The sequence below is a fragment of the Pseudorca crassidens genome, chromosome 14, assembly GCF_039906515.1.
Source record: "Pseudorca crassidens isolate mPseCra1 chromosome 14, mPseCra1.hap1, whole genome shotgun sequence".
Classification (NCBI taxonomy): Eukaryota; Metazoa; Chordata; class Mammalia; order Artiodactyla; family Delphinidae; genus Pseudorca; species Pseudorca crassidens.
The window spans coordinates 44092325-44108057 of record NC_090309.1 but is presented as its reverse complement, the minus strand read 5'-3'; the positions used below and the strand labels follow the sequence as shown (position 1 = coordinate 44108057).

At 38.8% G+C, this 15733-nt stretch overlaps 1 protein-coding gene across 8 annotated transcripts in view; it reads left to right on the top strand.

The window, feature by feature from the left end:
- Positions 1–15733, top strand: part of CCDC85A (coiled-coil domain containing 85A) — a 685546-nt gene that overhangs the window by 631509 nt on the left and 38304 nt on the right. For 6 of the 8 annotated variants that reach the window (XR_010934545.1, XM_067705037.1, XM_067705036.1 and 3 more), the window contains one exon: positions 5450–5526. The exons of the other annotated variants lie outside the window; for them this stretch is intronic. Coding sequence is in view for 5 of the 6 variants with exons in the window: in XM_067705037.1 (XP_067561138.1) it covers positions 5450–5526 (77 nt within the window). In the remaining variant the exon portion in view is untranslated. The remainder of the gene's footprint in view (positions 1–5449; positions 5527–15733) is intronic. 8 annotated transcript variants of the gene reach the window in all.

Sequence of the window (15733 nt, the reverse complement as noted above, 5' to 3'; positions counted from 1 at the left end):
ATATTTCAACCAGAGTATTTTCAAACTAGCAGAGAAGAAAGTCGAGCTACTTTATATGATTGAATGCATTTCAGGTAAATCGAAGTGAAATCAAGTCCAGGATATTGTCCAAGGAGAATATCAAGTTATTTTAAAGGTAAAAGTCCATCCAGAATATCTACAATCAGGAAGAAAAAAGGAGAAGTTAGAATTTAACTGTGTACGTGAGAAGCTTGACATCTCAGTGATTAGAAGATCCGGGATGGGAATCCCTGTGATGTCCCAGGAATGAAACAGAATCTTTTGAATGTATATGTATAACTAATCCCCAGTGTTAGAGGCCAAGTTCACTACCTTCTGGGCTTTATTCTCTTATCTGCCAAGTGAGTCAGGATGGGGGACAGGTTGGATTAGGGAATCTCTTAGGTACATTCCAGTTCTCAAATTGGAATCAATTAGATGTGTGTTAGTGGAATTCTTCTGACTGTTTCTCACACTTGTTTTATTACAAGAGGTCCTGTGAACTTCTACGTGTAGGTTCAGAGAAAAGTGAGATACATGGAGAAAATGGTTTCTGCTTTGAGAACATGCCCAAGATTTACCCGAAGAACCTCTTGAGAATGTCATTGGATTTTCACATTGGTATTGTTTGCTTAACCTGGCTTTTCTAATGTGCAGATGTCCAGAGATTTCCCAGGAAAGAGGAGTAAAATGCCCTTGGGGGGAAGTTAAAAGCAAATCTCACCGTTTGCATGGCTGTGATTTGACACTGGCTTCTTTAGATCCCTGCATGTGGGATGCAACTTGGCTTTTCCTCCTTCTGCTTCCAGTATGTCCCTCTCTCTTCCTTCAAGTGAATTCCTTCCCTCTTCCCTGTTTACAAGAGGATCATTCTTGTCCATCCTGTGGCTCTACCAGCATCTCTGTCTCTCAAGCTTCTGTTGATCCATTAGTCAAGTTTCTCCTTCAGAAGAACTGCAGCCAATATTGATCTTTTTGTACTCCTGTTTCACATGATTTAGCTCTGAATATCGTATTACCTATTGCTTTATTTTTTTTCCTCCTTATCGCCCCTCAACTGGTTATATACTTCTTGAAGATAGGATCCTTCTTTAATATATTGTATATCTACATAGAGCAGCGGTCCCCAACCTTTTTGGCACCAGGGACCCATTTCATGGAAGACAATTTTTCCACAGATGGGAGCTGGGTTGGGGGGATGGTTTCGGGATGATTCAAGCGCATTACATTTATTGTGCACTTTATTTCTATTATTATTACATTGTAATATATAATGAAATAATTATACAACTCGCCATAATGCTGAATCAGTGGGAGCCCTGAGCTTGTTTTCACTTGGCACTCACTGATAGGGTGTTTTGTTTTGTTTTGTTTATAAATTTATTGATTGATTTATTTTTTGGCTGCATTGGGTCTTTGTTGCTGCATGTGCGCTTTCTCTAGTTGTGGCGAGCGGGGACTATTCTTCTTTGTGGTACGTGGGCTTCTCGTTGCAGTGGCTTCTCTTGTTGCAGAGCACAGTCTCTAGGCACACAGGCTTCAGTAGTTGTGGCACACAGGCTCAGTAGTTGTGGCTCATGGGCTCTAGAGCGCAGGCTCAGTAGTTGTGGTGCATGGGCTTAGTTGCTCTGCAGCACATGGGATCTTCCTGGACCAGGGCTGGAACCCATGTCCCCTGCATTGGCAGCTGGATTCTTAACCACTGTGCCACCAGGGAAGTCCCACTGATAGGGTTTTGATATGAGTCTGGAAGCGATTTATTATGGTCTCTGTGCAGTCAAACCTCTCTGCTAATGATCATCTGTATTTGCAGCCCCTCCCCAACGCTAGCATCACTGCCTCAGCTCCGCCTCAGATCATCAGGCATTAGATTCTCATAAGGAGTGCACAACCTAGACCCCTCGCATGCGCAGTTCACAGTAGGGTTCACGCCCCTATGAGAATCTAATGCCGCCCGCTGATCTGACAGGAGGCGGAGCTTAGGTGGTAATGCGAGCCATGGGGAGCGGCTGTAAGGGCTAAGTACAGATGATGCTCGCTTGCTCACCCACTGCTCACCTCCTGCTGTGAGGCCTGGTTCCTGGTTCCCCCTGATGTAGAGTATAGCCTCGTATTTGGCTGTTTTCTGCAGGAGCCTTGATTTTCTTTTGGAACCTCATTCTCAGAGTTCTGAAAGCCAAAATGACATTCTGAAATCTGTTTTAACAGCTGTCAGCCACTGGTATAAATGTAATGATCAGTTCAAATGATAGTACATTCTAATGCGTTTGTGTGTGTGCATGCACGTGCATCTAATGCAGTTGTGTGTGTGCATACACGTGCATGTATGTATCCCTTTATAATAAAGCACCAATTTTTGTCATGTACTTCTCTTGGGAGCACAGTGGTACTCCACACTTCCTGGGTGTAATGGAAGTGTGTATCTTATAGTTGACACCACTCTGGAAGGTCCTTGTGTAAGGAAGGAAAAGGAAGCAGCAGCTTGGGGAAGAGACTGTAGGAGACATGGTCAAAGATATTCCAGCACACAAGGGGCTCCTTTTCTTTCTTACACAGAAGATTTTATCTTTTTTTTCTAATGATCAAGTAGGACTGGGATGTGGATTGCGGTGTACTTTTTAAAGCGGAATTTCTTATACTTTATTATGTTTTATTAAAACGTTTACATATTTTCTGTCCCATTATTCGTAATATACTAGTAGTTGGGCTTGGCTAGCCTACGATGCAATAACAAATAAATCTTGAAATCATGAGGGTTTAACAAAACAAATGTTTATTTTTCTCTCATGTCACAATTGAAGGATTGGATGCTTTCCTCAATGGCTCTTCATACAGGGACTCGGGGACCCAGTGATGATCTTCCAGTATATTCCAGAAAAAAGTCTGCCTGCTCCACTCCCATATAAAAGGAGTATATAAAAAGTTTCTTGATGAATTAAACAACTAACAGCGTGAATTCTCTTTTATTCATGCAGATTAACTATACTTCCTGTCCCCCAAACCCCACCCACCCACATACACACACGAGTGTTTTCATTCATCGTATCTGTTCATTGTTAAATAATAATTGCAAAAGAGAGTGAGTTTGGAACAACAGGACTTCTGGAACATAGCACATGGATGTGTAATCCTAAAATGAAATTTGCATTCTGAGAAACTTAAGACTTGCAATAACTGCCTTTTCTTCATTCCAACCCTCGTAGTGCCCAACACACGTCAGGGACGCAATCAGTATTTGTGGAGCAAATGAACTCAAAGCTTTCCTTAGCTTTGCCTTTACCTTGGAGCTAATTTGTTTTTTTACGTTACCTGTCGAAAAATCTTCCCTATCATTTCCTGTCCCTGCCCATATTTGCAGTGAATGCTTTGAAACAGAGATTTGGACTTCATCTGTTGTAGCTTGACATTAAAAATTGGAGTTAAGGAATGTTTTCCAAATTCAAGAATTTACCCTTTTTGGGAACTGACATGATGTGACTTTCCTAATGTAAGTAGAAACTTAATGAAAGCATCAAATATGTAAACTGCAAAGATTTAAAGAAGAGAAATAGATTAAAGTGACTGAAGATAGTTACTGAGTTAAAATCCATTCAGTGGCATTTTTCAAATGTCACCTGAATCACTCTGTATAGAGTCATTTCGGCTGCTTTCAGTATCACAGCCTTAAGGTTGATGCAGTATAGGGACAATAAAGATATGGTGTAAATTGTGAACAAAGGAAAAAAGAATTTTATTTGTTTATGGTTTAAATAGACTATTTCTGAGCAACTTTTCACTCGAATGACCCTTATCAAGCGGTTGTTTTTTTAGAGTAGAGAGGGGAGCTTGCAAAACTGTAAATCAGGCAATCTACATTCACATTTTGATGATCAGCAAATCACTTATTTGCTAGAGTAAAGCAGATTCATGAAATCAATAAGTTGGTTATTCATTTATGCCAGATACTTTTTTTTCCCCCTTTTGACGAGTCCATAGAGCAAACACTTAACATTTCACTGAGCTAAAAAAATGAGAGCATATTTCTAGCAAACGTCTTTAGCTTCCTTTACCTTGTGTTTCTGTCTTGTTGAGAAATGCTCAAGGCAAGTCATCACCATTGGTGTGAGATCAGTGGATGGTTATATTAATGTTAGTGATGGGGACTTTCTGCAAACATTTGTGAAAACAGGCATGCTGTAAACCGGTTAGGGATGAGTTTAATTTTTACATTTGTGAATTAAGGACTGAAGTTTCTTATGTATTTTAAGAAAATAAAATGTTACCTTGTTGCTTTGGCGGTCACACAATGGAATTGGGTTCATATAACCAATTTTTTCATATAAAAATTAAGAGTTTCCATGATGAATTTCAGATCAAGGTATTAATTTGCATCCTATCCATCCTAACTGCAGATTATTAGGGGCTCCAAATGTTTCCTTCTGAAATGCACTATCTTCTTGGCCTTGCCTCTTGCTGTTTTGTGTTTTTGAGGCTGAGGAACATGCACATGATCTGCTGCTTTAAAACTAACTGTGGAAATATGCTCTGCAGGGATTCTTTGGCTATGTACATTTCACTATACCTGAAATATGTTTGCTCTTCGGTAATGAATGAATTGCAACTATGTTGCAGTATGATGCTGTGCAGTTGATTATTTTGGATTTAATGAAGAAGAGACTCTGTCAGATGGGTCCTCAAAATGAAAACTCCACTTTGCTCCACGGGTGAACTTTTTCATAACGTAAAGCTATAAAATCGAGAGTTTTGCTGTGGAACAGATACTGAGCATGATGCTGATTCTGAGCTGTCAGCACACACCTGAGCTTGTTGAAGAAATGAAAACAACAAATTTCAGGTCTGCCCTGGTTTACCTAAAAAGGGAAAAGCTTGAGTCTCTGTCATGCTCGGCCAAAGTCAAAATTCAGACTAACATTATTTAGCCCCTTTGTAGCTGTTCTCTAGGTATAGTCCTACTATCTATAGATTTGTGAGAAAAACAAAATGTTGCTCTTAAGACTTGAAAAGTTTATTGAGAAAATGAAGGGAGCTGGATATTTTAAATATCTTCTTCTTTTCTATTTTTTTAAAAGACCTTGTGATTTCTCTGTTATAATGAATGTTACAAGAAGTCTTGTGTGTGGGAAAGCTTAAAATACATACGCAAAATAAGTAGAAAAGAGGGAATAACTGTCTTCAACGTGTCTAATGTTCTGAAGGCTGCATGGTGTGCAGACACCTGCAGTCTTAACCACCTGTAAATTTCTCTGATTCTCCTTAACACTGTGCAGTTGTTCAGACTGCTTATGGTTTTAATGGCTTCTGTTATTGTTCTTCTGGGGAGAAATCTTTTTTTCTAAATATCAGATTAAGTAGTCACTACCTGATTTGAATAAATGGAGCCAGAAACATCCTGACAGTGTACCAAACAAGACCTGTGTGTATAATGTGAGTTCTTTCTTTTCAATTTTAGAATCAACCTTGTCCTATGTTAGGCAGCTGGAGGCAAGAGTAAGACAGCTGGAGGAGGAAAATCGCATGCTGCCCCAGGTGGGTGACTTCCAGAAGCTCATAGCTAGTCAGTGTCATTTGAGTTGTAGCATTTTATGTGGAATTTAAAGTCTCAGTTACATGATAGAAATCATTTTGTCAACAGTCATTCATCAACGTAGAGCGTGATTACTTTCCGTAATCAACCCCTTACCCATCATACTGTCCGGATTCTTAAGTGTGATACTAAAGGGCACAGATGTCTAAAACATGAATGTAAAATCATTTTGAAAGGAAGAAGAAAGAGAAAATGAAGAGAAGTAGAAAGTGCTTTGATGGTACTGCTCACATCCGTCATGCATGTTGTTGGTGAATATAGGGAACGGACTCTTATTTAAATGGAAAATGTGCTCCTTTATGAGCTAGGGAAAGGTGCAGGTAGCTTGAAGAGTTCATATTTTAATTAAATGAGTACTTTCTAAAATTCTTTGTGATGTAATTGAACTCTTTCAGTGCAACAAAGCAATCACAGTAATTGACAGTTTTTACTTTGGGGCTTAATTTTTTTTCCCCGATGAATGTAGAATGGCACTATTTCTGGGATTTAACGCCTTGCCATATGTTTTACTGTAAAAACTTTTTCCACGGGCTGATACCTTGGTGAGAATGATGTTGGTTGAGGTCGTGGTTCTTGGGAAATGTTTTGTTGAAGAGTTGAACAAATCTACTCATTCTAGCTTGGTTTCCTTGACAGCCGGGTAAACGGTAATGTCTTTTAATATGTCATAAAAAGGAGTCTTCTCAGCATTTAGTCGCTAGTGTTCTTTCTACATTCTGGTGACTATTTCTATTTCATAAGTGACTAAGAGAAAATTAAACCTCAAACAGCTTAGTAAACAGTTTAAATGTCAAGACAAAGACTGTTTATAATTCAGGAGAAGACATATAAACATTATTACAAAGACTTAATTAATGCAAAGGCTTTGGAAAGATATTTTAGGTCTTTTTAATCTCGTTTCACTTTTAAACTAGTTTTGCCCACTGATGATGATTTGAGCTGTCAGGTACTGCATGTGGGAATGCCTCTCTCTTTCTTCCACTGGCCAGCCATCCAGATAGAAATCACGAGATTAAATGAAATTAGTCTATTTCTCACCCTTCTCAAACTGTGCATATGTCAATGCTCATGATGACAGAAAGGATTGTTTGCATTATGAAATAAAATACTACTGGTAGAGTATTTTCCTGTGCTCTTCTACGCTTTTCATTTTTTAAATTTCTTTGCCGTTTTCCCTTTTATATTGGATTCAGAGTATAACTGTGCTAATACCCTTAACGGACAACATCTAACGTCTCTGTTCCAAGAAACCTAAAAGATGTAATTATTTTATATACGGTTATACCATCTCTCGGGCAACTGGGAATGTAAGTGACAAGAAGGAGGGAAAAAAGAGATAATGTTTCTTGGTTTTTCTCTGAGTGAGGATTGAAACTCATACCGAGTATTGAATGAGTGCATGTGTGCTGTCTTACTGAAAAAGAGGCACAAAAATAATTATAAGATTGATTTTTAAAACTCTGTGAAAGTGAGTGTTAGAGGCCTTGAAAGGGAAATGAGAAGAGTCCAGGGGAATCAGAAGAGTCCTCAACTATACTTGATATGTGTGTGCACATTTAAATGCTTGCGTAGTTAAGAGTAGAAGAGATTAAACCGCTTTCCAAATTAAACTATTTTCTCCAAAATGCGTATAATTTTAAATGCATTGCTATTTTTTATCTAAGAAGATTGTTGTTGTTGTTTTTCCCCACAAGAAATGGCTAAGAAAGACCATGTTTTATTGAACTTAAGATGTTATTGATGTGAGAAGCACCATTATCATGTGTACTATTCAGAAAGAAAAAAATGTTGTCAATTATACCATGTCCAATTCTTGCTGATTTCAGTGATGATAAAATGGAAAAACAATGTTTTAGAATTAAACAGCTCTTTACGTGTCCAAAGCACTTTAATGCAAAGAAAATCTGTTGTTTGAAATATGCTATTGGACTTATGCAACGAATATCTATCTCAGTTCATAAACATTATTTCTGTTAAATTTCTGTATTTGAGAGCATTGCCTTCGTTTATAGCTAAGAGATATGATAGAACCACAGTTTGCAACTACGTGTATTGTATAAACACAACTGAAATGAACAGGGACAGTAGGTGAGATCTGAGGATGGAAAACAGTAAATGGACCTTAGAGCAGTGGGAATCATGTCAGGTGAATCCTCGTGGAACTCTGAGACTTGGGCCGACTAGCACAAAGACATATGTCATTTATTCTTAGATGTTTATTGGTACTAAAACAAATAATTGTGAGATTTCCCTGCAGAAAGGATTTATGACTGCATGATGTGAGCTGATTTGCAAGGTCAGTTCAATGTGACAAGTTGACATCCTTGCATAAATTAGTATCAGTATCTGAACACTTGATTTCCAATTATAAGAGCTTGTTCACTGTGCCTTGATTAGAAGGTATTATTTTTTTACTCCCAAATTTATAAAAATATGTCCACTTGTCTTTGGATAAACAGTAATAAGAATATAGTTGGCAATTGGAATTCCAAGTATATCAGATATCTTTTGTGATATCTGTAGCAAGGTCCTTTGCTGTTAGTTTAGTATTTAGACTAATTACATAAAACCTTTTCCTGGATGAAGAAATGTCCTTAATGCTTACTTTCATTCCTTATATAAAACTATGTATAATGAACAGAAAGTCACAACTTTGCTCTAGAAATACGTATTTAAAGATAAACAGGATGAGTGTCATAAATGCTTGTGGATATCCTTCTGGTTAGGTGCAAAGGCTTCCATTTCTTGATGTGTAAATGACAAGGTTCCTCCCAGCTCTTGTATTCCATAGGCCTAAGTGTAATTAAAGCTTGGGTCCAGTCTTATACCCATGCGAAGTTACCAGGTCCCAGAAAGAAGGGTTTTTTTTTTTTAGAAAATAGATAGGAAAGTGCAGTGAAGATTGAGTTTGGTTCTGTCTGGTGGGGAAGAGGAGCTCACAGAAGGCATGGATGAAATGCAATGTGGATGCCACGGCCGATCAGCACCTAGTAAGCACAGAGCTCTCGGCTCTGCCTCAGCCTTTGCAACATCCTCCAAGGATCACTGAGCTACGCTGTACGTCCAGTTAGGAAACGCAATATTTCAAAGGTGTCTTAAAGTCAGAACAGTCTCATTAATGTCAGAAAATGCAGTAGTATTTGCTAGGTATTATTTGAAAAGAAAATGCCTTTTTACTTGTGTTTTTATTTTGCGAGGAAGACAACACGAGGTCTACCCTCTTGACAGATTTTTAAGCGTTTAATACAGTATTGTTATCTACAGGCATGATGTCGTGCTTCCGATCTCCAGAACTTACTCATCTCGCGTAACGGAAAGTTTATACGTGCTGATTAGTGACTCCCCATCTCCCCCTGCCCCTCTCCTAGCCCCTGGCGACCACCACTCTGCTCTTGGCTTCTGTGAGTTTGACTGTGTCAGACACCTCATATATATAAGTGGAATCATGGGGTATTTGTCCTTCTGTGGCTGGCTTATTTCTCTTGCCATAATATTGCCGTTTGATCCAGCAATCCCACTTCCAGATAGTCACCCAGAAGAACTGCAATCAGGATCTCAAAAAGATATTGAAACTCCTGTGTCTACTGCAGCACTATTAACCATAGCCAAGATGTGGAAGCAACTTTAAAGGTACATCAACAGATGTATAGATAATGAAAATGTGGCATAAACATATAATGGATCATTATTCAGCCTTTTGAAAAAGAGGGAAATCCTGCCATATGAGACAACAAGGATTAACCTTGAAGATGCTCTTTTGAAAGTTGGTATAAGTGATCACTAAAGATAACCTGGACCTGGGATATTATCTTCCTTGAACACATAAACTAACATGAACATTTTTTACAGATTACATTTAAAAATATTTCACACGATTGCATCTACCCTCTCATAATATATACCTGTAATGCTAAAACTGCTCAGACTGGTCTGTCAGCTCCACTGTGTACATATTTAATACAATATGAACCCTAAATGAAGATTGTGTGTTGTCACTTAAATAAATGTAGCTGCTAGCTATGAAATTTTGTTAACTTTCAAATCCAACGAGGTAAAGTCACCCACAATGTCATAAGTAAGCATTTATAAATTACAGACCTGAGATGGTGTAAAGTTGTAGTTGTAAAGGAATTTCATATCAAATTTAAAAGCAACATTTCTATCTCAGGTATATTTACACATAAACACAAGCTTGCTCTGGATAAAAAGGCATTAATTTTCAAATCTGACTAGAACCTGACATATGAGATTGGACAATCCCCTCCCTTAGAAAAAGCATATAAGGTTCACAGAGTCTGGGAGTATAGTCCTGGGCAGACAGCTGATTACAGACAGACTCAGGCTAAGACACAGGCCTATTCAGTGTTCCTTCTAGTGTACACGCAGTGCCCCCCATCAGTCATTGCATACCATTAACTTACTTCACTGGAATTAAGCTGCTAAATCTATTTTTATCTCATTGTCAAATTGTTTTTTTAACCCTTATCTTAAAAATTAACATTGGATCTGCTTAGCCGTCTAAGATTTGTTAGACGTTTATTCTATTCCTGCTTTTAAGGGAAGTATTGTTCTTCAAGCCGCAGTATCGTAAATGAAAGAAAAATGCATTTTAGAGCCTTCTCCTCCCTGACGTGTTTCCCAGATACTTCAGAATCATAAAGTTTTATTGTACAAACCCACAGACCCATATCTGCATGAAAAATTCATACCTAACAGAACGTGGTCAGAGAAGGTCTTTCCGTTCAGATGATTTGGAGGTAGGTGGGTAGGGAAACATAGATACGGTAGTGGTTTTCAAGGCGTTTCCCAGTGACATTTGATATTTTAGCCTAAATTCAAAACCCTTGCTTGGATCTCTCTGCTCATTCCATTGTCCTTTTCTCGATGGTCACAAAGTTTTTTTTAATCCAGACCTAGCCAATATGTTTATGTGCTATGTCTGCAATGCAGTCTGTTCAAGGAGAAAATATCTTAGTGGATAGTGAAGAATATCTGATGATTTTATTACAAATAATACTATCCTTTGAAGACATCAGTTACTTTTCAGATACAACCATAAGGTAAAAACTAATATTTTTAAAGCTATTTTCACCTATCTTGTTTTGAGTTTGGAGTTTGCATTATGGAGAGGGCTAAAGACAAGAAGCAAGCAGTTTGCTGTAAATCCAAAGCCAATTAAGTACATTTGCTACAAGTCTTACTGGGAAACCTGTCTTTTCCTCTAATACTCTGGCACCAACATCTGCTTGGAAAGCGCTATGTGTCCTTTATGCCTCAGAGACCCTCCCCAGAACAAACCACCCACCTCCTGAGACCAGGGTTTTAACGAGCAAGTTTTCCAGCATCAGCGTAGGTGCCTGGTGTCCTATGCCTGCCCTGTGCTGTGGGTTCAGCAAATGTGTTAGAAAGGCACTGGCAACTTGGAGCACCACTGAGTGGGCCCTTTTCAGCAAGTGTTTCTCTCTCTGTTGTGCTAGCACACACACAAGAGTCTAATTTTAGGAGTGGAAATGAAAAATCTCCCTCTCGTGTAATTCAGTTGCAAGGTGGCCTCAACAATGCAGTCTTTCAGTGCACTGGGAAAGAGACAGAGCCATTTTCAGAGCAGTTCCTGAACAAAGGAAAGAAGCTGTCACCATTGCCAGAAGTGCTGAGGGAGGGTACCCAGGAGCTGAAGAAATCGAGCCCCTCACTTCCATGGCAACACACCCCAGGTCCAGCATCTCATCTCGGGAAAAGCTCCCTCACCTGTGTGCTTATGCAGATTGCCGGCGTGCTGGGCAGAGATTGGGGGGGCGGGGAGGGTTGTTTCTCTCTGATATGTAGATTTCCCTCCTGTGCTTTTCCTGTTTTGCTATGGAAGTATTTATCTATTGTGTCACTCTTTCTCCTTTCCACATTTTCTGACTTTATGTTTTGCAAGTCATTTTTGCCTTATCGGGTCATAAATATATGGCTCTTCTACGGTTGGAACTGCTCTGGAAGAAAAATTCAGTAACTATAGCACAAAAGCAGACACAGAGTAGTGTTTTCGAGGATGCTAAGAGCGGAAGGTGGTATCCTTCAGTTGTTATTTGCATGGAAATTACCTCTGTGGCACTCATGAGGGGCAACTTGCACAAAAAAGTTTTTCATGGATAGCAACTCTAATTATGTTGCACAACCTGAGTAGAAGCTGGATGCTACTGATAGAAGAAATTAGTTACATCCATTAAGGGTTGGTTGCTGCTAGAGCCATATTTGGGGAAAAAATGGACTCCACCAGAGAAATAGTGCTTGTGGATTACAATTTTCTCTAAATCACCATGATTTATATAATTAAAGAAAAGGAAAAAAGCTTTTTCTGTATAGAGTTTTCAAAGGAGATGGGTACTACACAAGTGGTGTGGGTGTATTGGAATAAAAGAGACAGATATGGGAAGTAAGTTGATGGGGGAAAGTCATGCTGGAGAACCTAAATACATGGAGACTGGATTAAGGGAAAAGCGAAAATCTATCAGAAAATATCAAAGAGAGTAAAGCTCACAGCAAAAATGTCTAAAGCAACATGGAGTCTCTCAGAGTGAAGGGATTTGCAACGTTCTTCTGTCACCCCCTCATGCTTAAGGATTCTTGTTTGAGAATCTGCTACATGATGAGAAATCTTACTTGTCATGAGGGAAAATAGGTGAAATAGAAATGCAACAAGCAACATAGCTATACTGCTTATTAAACTTATTAATAGAATTATTGAATTTAAAAGGTACTCCACTGTTAGGGACTGTGGTATCAATAATTCATATTTAACAGTGTTGCCTTTTTATAGCTATACTGGTATGTTAGTAATTCTACCACTAGGGCATATTTTAAAAAATGTTGTTTTGATTTGTAGTAGCCATAAAAAATAGTAGCATTTTTGCTACCTGTCCTTGGCAGAATTTGTCACCAAAAACAATGGGACTCTCTCAGCACAAAGTTTTGCTGTGTAGTAATATCAACTAGAATCATAGGTATTTGAATGGGAAGCAATATGGAGGAATATTTGGGGAAAATTTGGGATGGAACTACAAGAGAAATTAATGTTGCCTTGTCCTGTAGAAATGGCTCTCTACTCTTATTATTATTATTTTTTTAATCCAGAGTGGAGTCAAAAATGTTTTATGAGGTAAAGATGAAACAGTCTTCCCTTTTCTTGCTTTTTCTAAGGGTAAGAAAACAGTCTCAGAGAAAGTGGTGGAAAGTACTGTGTAATGTTTGACTTCGGGATTAAATTAAGCAAACTAAATGTAAATACTCTTGAAATATGGATATCAAAAAATGAAAATGATGAAAACCGGGCTTAGTTGACACTCGTAACGGTGCGGAGACTCCCGTTGGAGCACAGTCTCACTTTGGTTTCCATTTCCCGCTGGAGGTCACTACCTCTCTGACTGATGGAAAAGAGGCATCTGAACTGTGCTGTCCTCCTCTTCTTTCTGGTTCAAATCTTTCCTACAGTGGGGTTTAGGCATTTTTCATGTAAGGGTCTAAACGTCTAGTTTCTTTCTTCGCTGTAGCCTGAGGAAAAGGATCACATTTATAACACAATAAAAATTAAAATTGGTGCCTCTTAATAACTGACAGTTACCTATATCAAAATGTAAAGTAGGCAAGTATAAATGTAATATAGTCAATGCCTATATATTGCCTAAGTATAAATACAATATAGATAATAGATGTAGTGTAGGCAAATAATTATATTCTTTGACAAAGTAAGACAGTTTAAGTAAACAAATTTCTAAGTGATTTGAGACTTTCCTAAATGATACTTAAAAAGCTATCATTGTGTGAAAACTAAGCAAAACATAACTAAGTCATTTTTAGAAAGCTGAGACATGGTCAGCCGTGACTGTGGACTCTGTTAACAATCAAGTAATTAAAGGAGTCACTGTGAATATGCTAGAACAAGCACTGAATGGGAATTACAAGAACTAGGACTTGGTCTAAAGAGCTGCTGGACCAGGATGATACGCTAACCTCTGGGAACCGTAAATGTCTTGACTAGAAAAGAGGATTGTCAAAGGCGAGGTGGAAGGTTCTGCTCAGCTCTGTGAATCCATGACTCTTTATCCAGAGAAAGTTTGTGTATATGTGTAATGTATACACAAGAGAGGTGTGCCCCTTTTAATTTTGATATAAAGTTCCCTAAAACTACGGTTGGCACCATATTGGATCTTTTATTTACAGGTGTGTATTTAGTGTGTAGTTATGTCATTGTGGGTTATTCTTCCTCATTGTGTTCTAAAGTTAATAAAATTTCATCAGACAGCTATTAAATTTAAGTAACGTACAGTCTTATGTGTAAATCTTTGAGGCTCATATCATATCAAGTATGCATGTAATGGGGCTCACATACTAGTCTGGGCAGCGTTAGCTATGTATATTTTGAGAGAGAATGTGCAGTCCCCTTATTTATATAAAATTATATGTAATGAACATAAAGGCGCTAGTTTTCCTTAACAATATACACATTTTAAAATAACCAAGATGAGTGTAATGAATCCTTATGGATTTCTCTCTGGGCAGATACAAAGGCCTCTGTGTCTTCGTTGGGAAGTGTGGTTTCTTTTAGCCCTGAACATTCTGAGCCCAAGGATAAGTAAAAGCGTGTGTGTCCGTCTTATACCCATGCAAAGTTACCAAGTCCCAGAATGAAGGGGTCTGTAGTCGAGAACAGATAGAGAAACGCAGTGTAGATTGAGTTGGTCCTCTCCAGTGATCAAGAGGAGCCCTCGGGAAGTATGCATGGGTGTCACTCATCACCTGGCGAGCACGGGCTCTTGGATCTGCCATGGTCTCCGTGGTACTCCAACGATGCTCAAGCATCGTTGAGCGCTGTAGTCTACACCTAGTTTGTGAACACAGTATTTCAAAGGGAGCCCGAAAGTGTGAATGGTCCTATTACTTTTTAAAAATTCAGTATTGCCTATTAGGTATTATCATTTGAGAAAGAAATGCCTTTTCAAAGTTGGTACCAATGATAAAGAGCCCCAGAACTTAAGATATTCTCTAAGCACATAAACCAATGTAAACGTTTTTTTACAAATCACTGTTAAAAATATTTCAAAGGGGGACTTCCCTGGTGGTCCGGTGATAAAGAATCTGCCTTACAATGCAGGGGACACGGGTTCGATCCCTGGTCAGGGAACTAAGGTCCCACATGCTGCGGGGCAACTAAGCCCGCGGGTCACAACTACTGAGCTCGCGCGCCTCAGTGAGAGAGCCCGCATACCACAGACTACAGAGCCTACGCGCTCTGGAACCTGAGCGCCACAACTACAGAGCCCATGCACCCTGGAGCCTGCACGCCACAACCAGAGAAGAGAAAACCCACACGCCACAACTAGAGAGAAGTCCGTGCGCCGCAATGAAAGATGCCGCATGCCTCAACGAAGATCCCGCGTGCCGCAACTAAAGACCTGACGCAGCCATAAATAAATAAAGTCTTAAAAAAGATTTCAAAGGATTTCATATAATAAATGGAGAATGTTATTTCACGAAGTTTTTAAAATTATGAGGAAAGAGATCATCAATATAGGAAATGTTAGAAAATCAACTTTTACTTACCTCTAATTTATACCAAAACAATGTATATTCTTTATTTTAAAATGTAACATACTTTTCAGGAATTCAATTATGAAAGAAGCCAAAATAGATTACTGTGAAAAAGAGATGACAGAGATACGAGATACCAGATATTAGTCTTTTGCAGTGTGACTGGACTGAGGAGAATAACACGACTCTCTGCGTATGGATCAAATGGCAGCTATACTGGGATCCACAGAAAGAAGACAATGTTCTTTCAAAGGAAACTTATTTGTTGTAGACAACTGTAGACTGTAGACTAAAGCACCTGAAATAAAAGCCAGCAAGAAGTGGACCGGGCCTTTCTTTAGATTCTGTGGTTGTCGTAGAAAATGAAAGAAAAATGCTAGGAGGTCCATCGCGAGACAGTTATCAGTGTCACTTTTACAGTTCACATGGAACTTTTCTTTATTATCTTTTAGATCGTGTGCCACGAAGCCTGTATAAACTGGTGTCGTGTTGACACACGAAGCTAATTAAAGCATGGGTAGAGAAGCAGGATGAAGAAAGAGAGCGTATGAAATAAATGACAGGCTTCCCCTTAAT